At 44.4% G+C, this 8,563-nt stretch overlaps 1 protein-coding gene across 1 annotated transcript in view; it reads right to left on the bottom strand.

Annotated features, from left to right (window-relative positions):
- Window positions 1-3,194, bottom strand: part of LOC311247623 (pleckstrin homology domain-containing family H member 3-like) — a gene marked incomplete at both ends in the record, with an annotated part of 9,271 nt that extends 6,077 nt beyond the window's left edge. The window contains one exon of the mRNA XM_084338646.1: window positions 3,012-3,194. Coding sequence (XP_084194772.1) covers window positions 3,012-3,194 — 183 coding nt within the window. The remainder of the gene's footprint in view (window positions 1-3,011) is intronic.
- Window positions 3,195-8,563: the final 5,369 nt, after the last annotated feature.

Genomic DNA, 8,563 nt, shown 5'->3' with positions numbered 1-8,563 from the left:
GACATACAGACAGACAGACAGACAGACAGACAGACAGACAGACAGACAGACAGACAGACAGACAGACAGACAGACAGACAGACAGACAGACAGACACACAGACAGACACACAGATACACAGACAGACAGACTGACAAACAGACAGAGACAGACAGACAGAAACAGACAGACAGACAGACTGACAAACAGACAGACAGACAGAGACAGACAGACAGACAGACAGACATACAGACAGACAGACAGACAGACAGACAGACAGACAGACAGACAGACAGACAGACAGACAGACAGACAGACAGACAGACAGACAGACAGACAGACAGACAGACAGACAGATGGACAGAGAGACAGACAGACAGACAGATGCACACAGGGCGTCATGTCTGAGTCACACAGTAACACTGCAACTCAAAAGGACCAGTCATCCCAGATTAATTTTCCCATAAAACAACTGGATCTGCTCTGTGCCTCTTGCCCCAGTCTCCGTCACGCCTGCCAGATTACTCAGAAAGCCAGGCTTTCCAAACCGTAGGCGGTGTTCTGGACCAAAACATGGCCGGGGTTTCCCAACCTTACTCACAGTTGCTGCAGAGTTCAGGGGAAGTGAAAGGTTGACCGCGAGGCACCAGAAGATCAGAAGACAATCGGAATTCTGGGGCAACAACAACCACCTCTCCTCGGAATGTTGGGACCGTCACACGGCAAGGAAAACTACCTTTGATACTTAACTGGACTCTAAACAGGTCACAGGCAATTAGAGGGTATGAGTCAGTGTGTGCGTGTGTGTGTGTGTGTGTGTGTGTGTGTGTCTGTGCGTGTGTGTGTGGGTGTGTCTGTGTGTGTGTGTGTGTGTGTGTGTGTGTCTGTGCGTGTGTGTGTGGGTGTGTCTGTGTGTGTGTGTGTGTGTGCATGTGTGAGGGTGTGTGTGTGTGTGTGTGTGTATGTGTGTGTGTGTGTGTGTGCATGTGTGAGGGTGTGTCTGTGCGTGTATGCTGTAATAGGGAGTCAGACCGTGTGGCTGAGAATTCTCTTTGTATCATTAAAACACCCTTAAAATCACGCTGAACTTTATTATGCACATAAATGGCAAATGGTGCATTTATATAACAGCTTTTATCCAAAGCGCTTTACAATTTGTTCCTCACATTTGACCCGTTCACTCACACATTCACACACCACCGACGGCGGAGGCGATCGTGCAAGGTGCCGACCTGCTCATCAGGGGAGCAGTTAGGGGTTAAGTGTCTTGCTCAAGGACACATCGACACGCTGCCCGGGAAGAGCGGGAATCGAACCGTGAACCTCCGGATTACCAGACGACTGCTCTACCTGCTCTAGCCACTGTCGCCCCTAATCGCACATAATCGAACTGGTGGATTAGAAGAAAACATTTAGAAAGTGTGTTTGCATGTGTGCGTGTGTGTTCGTGTGTGTGCGTGTGTGTGCGTGTGTGTGTGTGTGTGTGTGTGTGTGTGTGTGTGTGTGTGTGTGTGTGTGTGTGCGTGTGTGTGTGTGTGTGTGTGTGTGTGTGTGTGTGTGTGTGTGTGTGTGTGTGTGTGTGTGTGTGTGTGTGTGTGTGCGTGCATGTGTGTGTGTGTGTCTGTGTCTCTATGTAACATCAACCCATCCATCTACACTCATTGCACACACATCCACATGCACACGTACACGCTCACTTTAAACACTCACCTTAACACTCACCTTAACACTCACTTTAACACTCATTTTAGACACTTTGTGAGTTTGTATAGTATTGAGACTTTATTCCTCTTTTACTTACTTTTTCTTTTTACTGTATGAAGCACAATCTCAGGAGGCTCATAACAGAACCAAGCATTTCACTGTAATGTACATGTACCTTATACGTGACAAATAAAACAAAACTTGAAACTTGAACTTGAAACTTGAAACTTGGGGAATACGACTGTGATACTTTGAGCTCGGAGCCTGGACTTTTAGCCTTCATCTTATTTTCATACCAGCTCTCATTTTCCTATTTCCTTTCTTGTTGTTGCTTTTAGCTCTATTTATATATATTTTTTTTTTAAATGTTCTTATGTACCTTAGTTACTATTGCTACCATGTATACGTGTTTCGTTTCATGTACTGTATATATGCTACAGTAGGTTTCAGTGAGTCGTTGTGTTAAGAGCGACACCCTGTTGTATGTTAGAACTATTTTATGTCCAGTTCTATTTTATTATTTTAAGCCTATTTTAAACTGAATCAAACCGCACTTTTTTTACTATTCTATTTTTATCATTTTTATTACTGAACGAAACTGTAAACACAGAGGCCTATATTGGGATGCTAGATCCTAATGTGAAACACTGTGATTTACCTTACCTTGCGCTACCTCTCTATCTTTTTTTATGCTCGCTTATGCCTGTATTTTTTTTTTACTGTTGTTAAGCACTTCTGCAACTGCAACTTCTGTATGAAAAGTGCTATACAAATAAAGTTTATTATTATTAGTTTATTATTGGGGGAAAAGTCTGGGAGTGTTGCATACAGTATCTGGATTTTTATGGTGGTTTTGTCTTTGTTTTTGGTTCTTGGTCCGTTGATGTTTCTTCTTGACTGTGCAGCCCATGGGGGGGGGGGGCAATGCCTTGTGATCTCGGGCTATATAAATTAGGGATGTCCGATATTATCGGCCTACCGATATTGGCATTAAAATGTGATATCGGAAAATATCGGTATCGGTTTAAATTTTTTTTTTTTTTTTTTTTTTACATTTCTATAACCTTTATTTACCCAGGCAAGCAAGTAAGAACAAATTCTGATTTTATGTATTGTCAAAAGTATGCATAATGTTGTGTTAATTCCACAACAAGAGATATGTAATGTTAATTACCTGAAATTATTCCGTTTTTTGGGGGGGGGGGGGAACCCTGCATATATCGATATCGGAAATTAAGAGTTGGACAATATCAGTATATCGGTATCGGTAAAAAAGCCAATATCGAGCATCACTAATCTATATACATCTGATTTGATTTGATCCTCACCTGTCTTCTTGAAGGTCTGCTTGTCGGGCCAGATGACGGAGCAGAGGTTGGTCAGCACCAGCGTGCCCAGCCGGCGGGCTCCCTTCTCCGGCCCGCTGTAGTAGTCCAGAGAGTCCTGGCTCAGGACGAACCAGTAGCTGCGCTGCCTGATCCAGCTGCCCCGCACCTCCCTCAGCAGCCACCCTGCGGACCACAACACAACACAACACACCGTCACACGTCTGTCTGAACCCCCTCCCTCAGCAGTGTGGAATAATATAATGATATCCCACAATTGGCGTCACGAACAGGATCAGCCACCCTGCGGACCACACACACAACACACCGTCACACGTCTGTCTGAACCCCCTCCCTCAGCAGCCACCCTGCGGACCACACACACAACACACCGTCACACGTCTGTCTGAACCCCCTCCCTCAGCAGCCACCCTGAGGACCACAACACACAACACATCGACTTATTTACAAGACATCATCATATACGTCTGAGTAGTAGTACGTTTGATTTGATTTGATTTGACAAATGAAGAATACACATGGTATGCATGGTACTAAAACATCCCGCTTTAAAAACAGCTTCTTCCTTCTTCCCCACCTCTAGGGATGGGTACCAAATTCTGTACTTTTAAGGTACCGAACCGAAACACGTCGGTACTACCGAGTATCGATTCAAGTGAGATACAAAAAAAATATATATATATTTTTTTTTACCTTTTTTCTTTTCATGTCAACGTTCACACGCACAATATATGCTTACCTAGGATTTGACTTGATTCAACAACAAAGCAGTCGGAGCAAAGGCAAGCAATGTCGAAATTGTAGTTATTTGAAGTTTGGATAATTTTTTTCACGACTGAGGTAGGTAAATAAAGAATTTTGAGACTAAAGTACCGAAAAAAGGTACCGTTGGGTACCGGTATCGATTCACAGGTACCGGTACCGTATCGGTTCAAATGTGAAAGGTACCCATCCCTAATACGGACATTTTAGCTCCCTGTAGCAACAACACCCCTACCTCTGCTGTTAGGGACATAAAACTGTGATATGGTGGTCTTTGTAATTATTATGTATTTATGCATTTAACTGCATGTAGTATGTACATGTATTGTAAAGTGATGTTATATGTTCTATGTTGGAACAATGCTATGTCATGTGTGTAACGGAGGCACCGCATGTCTCTCCACGGTCACGATGGACTGTGTATATAGTGAAGTGGCTGTGGACGTTAAGTGGTACTGCAAGTAAACTCACTCCCCGGAGGCATCCAGACCCAGTACTAAGAAGTGAGTTCACCTCTTGGTACAGTCTGCGTGGGAGACCGGGGTTCAACTCCCACTCAGGGCATGTCAAAATAAGACCGGTTACACATGCACTGAAAACAAATTCCACCAGCCTGGCTGGGTGGTCATTAAAGAATCGAATCTAATCGAATCTAATACAAATTCATCAGGATTACGCAAAAAAGTAAAACTTATTTCCATTGTGGTCCTTAGGGCACGGCAGCAAGCACTGTAGTGGGAAACTTGTATACAACTGTTGATTCATTGATATCCTACAAATATCACAATAAAAACATTACAATAAGCACATGAATAAGAACAATTCAGGTCAAACCAGAGCAGACATTAGGCTGTAAAGTATATCTGCCTCAGGAGCCTCGACTCTCATCATAACCAGCCCCCCGTCCACTGTTTTAGCACGACTTTAAAGCTCGTCAGTGACTGAGCAGTTTTGATGGTGTTCAGAATGTTGTTCCATTCTTCACTCCCCGTGTAAAGAAATGTACTTCTGGCTAGGGCTGGGCGATAAAACGATAACGATAATTATCGCGACATATTTTAATAATCGATCAATACATTTTTTTTTGTGTGACCTGCAACAGGGCAGTTTTAAAACCAGAGACAGTGGACAGACTTGTCTTTCTTGCCTGCAACTTAAAGTAATGGCTTTGCTTGTCCAAATGACAATACTGACCAAATTGAGATTTATTTTTCTCTCGTCCATTTATTTTGTTTGCTTTCTAATTTAAAATACAGTTTGAAACCGTCTGTACACAGTAGGCTATGTGTGTGCTAGCAGAGCTAGTCTCCAGTCACGAGTCACGGTGAACATGTGCGGTGGTTTGTCCACCAAAAAAGCACCAAAAGATAGAAAAGAAACTAGCAGAGCCTGAACTGTTCAACTCCCCTGGAGCCACAGCCAGCAGAGAAGCCGGTTTACTTTAGCTTTCAAACCAGCTGCAGCCTGAGAACTGGAGTGTGAGGGGCTGTACCACTAAAGATGACGGCAATGACAAAGAATTGCTGCAAAATAAACATACATCTGTTGTTTAAAAAAAAAAAAAAACATATTTTTTTTTATATATATATATTTTTAATACTTATAACAATATAGATAATTAGCGATATCAAGTGATATGATAACATCATCATATTGTTATCGTGATATCATTTTTGGCCATATCGCCCAACCCTACTTCTGGCTAGTTTACTTTTGTAGTTAGGAACTTTCAGATCTGCTACACTGACCTGGTGTTCATGCTATGAGCTTCCCTGACCTGCTGAAAGTACCCATTGAAATCCAATCCAATCCAACTGTATTTATATAGCACGTTTAAAAACAACAAAGTTGACCAAAGTGCTTCACTTATTGGAAATCATTTGGACACTGTCCTCTGCCAGAAATGTGTACACCAGAATCAGTCTGGACTGTTGAACTCTATTTTCGACAGGGAGCCAGTTTAGCTTTTTTTACAGCGTTAAACGATGGCAATCGGGATGGATGCGTGTTCAGATCAGGGATGTCCTCGACGAAAGGAATCCTTCTTCCATCCGCTAATAGTCAGAGGATCAGTTGACTCATCGATGAGTTGATTTTAAATGGACAAAGCTGTAAAACGTTTCCACATGGAGTCACCAAGAAGGACCTCTTTAAATCAAGTGCGTCTGGTTATTGATAATTGAGGGAATATCTCATTCAGAGTGGAAGAACTCCAACCTTAGCCAATACTTACATTTACATTTAGTCATTTAGCTGAAAGCTTTTACCCAAAGTGACTTACAAGTTCTGTACGACAAGTCAGCAGGAAGGGTTTCTAGGAGGTAACGTTAGCTAAGCAGCATACTGCAGTGTTGTTTCTAGGAGGTAACGTTAGCTAAGCAGCATACTGCAGTGTTGTTTCTAGGTGGTAACGTTAGCTAAGCAGCGTACTGCAGTGTTGTTTCTAGGGGGTAACATTAGCTAAGCAGCGTACTGCAGTGTTGTTTCTAGGTGGTAACGTTAGCTAAGCAGCGTACTGCAGTGTTGTTTCTAGGGGGTAACGTTAGCTAAGCTAAGCTAAGCGGATCTCGGCCTGTCTGTCCGACATCTCAGCCTGGATGACGTCCAACCACCTCAAACTGAACCTAAGCAAAACAGAATTGCTCCACCTGCCGGCCAAATCCTCCCCCCTAACCGACCTTTCAATCACAGTCGAGAATACAGCTGTGACTGCGTCCCCGACCGCCAAGAACCTTGGTGTTGTCCTCGACGACCAGTTGAACTTCTCTGCTCACATCGCAGCGACGACCAGAACCTGCCGATTCCTCCTGAGCAACGTCAGAAGGATACGCCCCTTCCTGACAAAAGAAGCCACCCAACTCCTCGTCCAATCAACAGTCATCTCCCGCCTCGACTACTGCAATGCACTGCTCGCTGGCCTCCCGGCCACTGCCACTAAGCCTCTTCAACTCATTCAGAACGCAGCGGCCCGCCTGATCTCAAACCTACCGAAGTCGGCCCATGTCACCCCACTTCTTAGGGACCTGCACTGGCTCCCCATTGCTGCACGAATCCGCTTCAAGGCCCTCGACCTAGCATACCGTGCGGCAAAGGGAACCGCTCCCGCCTACCTCCGGTCAATGGTCTCTAACTACACACCCTCAAGACCCCTACGCTCTGCATCTTCTGGCCGCCTCAGACCTACTCCTATCCAAGCTCCGGGAGGGTCATCAAAGAGAAGTCGCCTATTCTCAGTCCTTGCCCCACAATGGTGGAATGAACTACCCACCCCAGTTAGGACAGCCGAATCACGTCCAATCTTTCGCCGTCGACTAAAGACGCACTTCTTCAACCATTATCTTAAAAAAAAAAAAAAAAAAAAACAATAAAAAAATCTAACCCTAACTAACCGTACTGTCATGCACTTGTCCTAATAAACTAACCTACACTGTAGCACTCAACACTTTGATGAACATTGTTGCTCAGCTGATAGAGTTGTGCCCTTCCTGATGGCTTGTCGTACAGAACTTGTAAGTCGCTTTGGATAAAAGCGTCAGCTAAATGACTAAATGTAAATGTAAATGTAAGCAGCGTACTGCGGTGTTGTTTCTAGGTGGTAACGTTAGCTAAGCAGCGTACTGCAGTGTTGTTTCTAGGTGGTAACGTTAGCTAAGCAGCGTACTGCGGTGTTGTTTCTAGGTGGTAACGTTAGCTAAGCAGCGTACTGCAGTGTTGTTTCTAGGTGGTAACGTTAGCTAAGCAGCGTACTGCAGTGTTGTTTCTAGGTGGTAACGTTAGCTAAGCAGCATACTGCAGTGTTGTTTCTAGGCGGTAACGTTAGCTAAGCAGCGTACTGCGGTGTTGTTTCTAGGCGGTAACGTTAGCTAAGCAGCGTACTGCGGTGTTGTTTCTAGGTGGTAACGTTAGCTAAGCAGCGTACTGCAGTGTTGTTTCTAGGTGGTAACGTTAGCTAAGCAGCATACTGCAGTGTTGTTTCTAGGTGGTAACGTTAGCTAAGCAGCGTACTGCGGTGTTGTTTCTAGGTGGTAACGTTAGCTAAGCAGCGTAGTGCAGTGTTGTTTCTAGGTGGTAACGTTAGCTAAGCAGCGTACTGCAGTGTTGTTTCTAGGTGGTAACGTTAGCTAAGCAGCGTACTGCAGTGTTGTTTCTAGGTGGTAACGTTAGCTAAGCAGCGTACTGCAGTGTTGTTTCTAGGTGGTAACGTTAGCTAAGCAGCGTACTGCAGTGTTGTTTCTAGGTGGTAACGTTAGCTAAGCAGCGTACTGCAGTGTTGTTTCTAGGTGGTAACGTTAGCTAAGCAGCGTACTGCAGTGTTGTTTCTAGGTGGTAACGTTAGCTAAGCAGCGTACTGCAGTGTTGTTTCTAGGTGGTAACGTTAGCTAAGCAGCGTACTGCAGTGTTGTTTCTAGGTGGTAACGTTAGCTAAGCAGCGTACTGCAGTGTTGTTTCTAGGGGGTAACGTTAGCTAAACAGCGTACTGCAGTGTTGTTTCTAGGGGGTAACGTTAGCTAAGCAGCGTACTGCAGTGTTGTTTCTAGGGGGTAACGTTAGCTAAGCAGCGTACTGCAGTGTTGTTTCTAGGTGGTAACGTTAGCTAAGCAGCATACTGCAGTGTTGTTTCTAGGTGGTAACGTTAGCTAAGCAGCGTACTGCGGTGTTGTTTCTAGGTGGTAACGTTAGCTAAGCAGCGTACTGCAGTGTTGTTTCTAGGGGGTAACGTTAGCTAAGCAGCATACTGCAGTGTTGTTTCTAGGGGGTAACGTTAGCTAAGC

This window comes from Notolepis coatsorum (assembly GCF_963971535.1).
Source record: "Notolepis coatsorum genome assembly, contig: SCAFFOLD_3188, whole genome shotgun sequence".
NCBI lineage: Eukaryota > Metazoa > Chordata > Actinopteri > Aulopiformes > Paralepididae > Notolepis > Notolepis coatsorum.
This window is presented reverse-complemented; position numbering and strand designations above follow the sequence as displayed.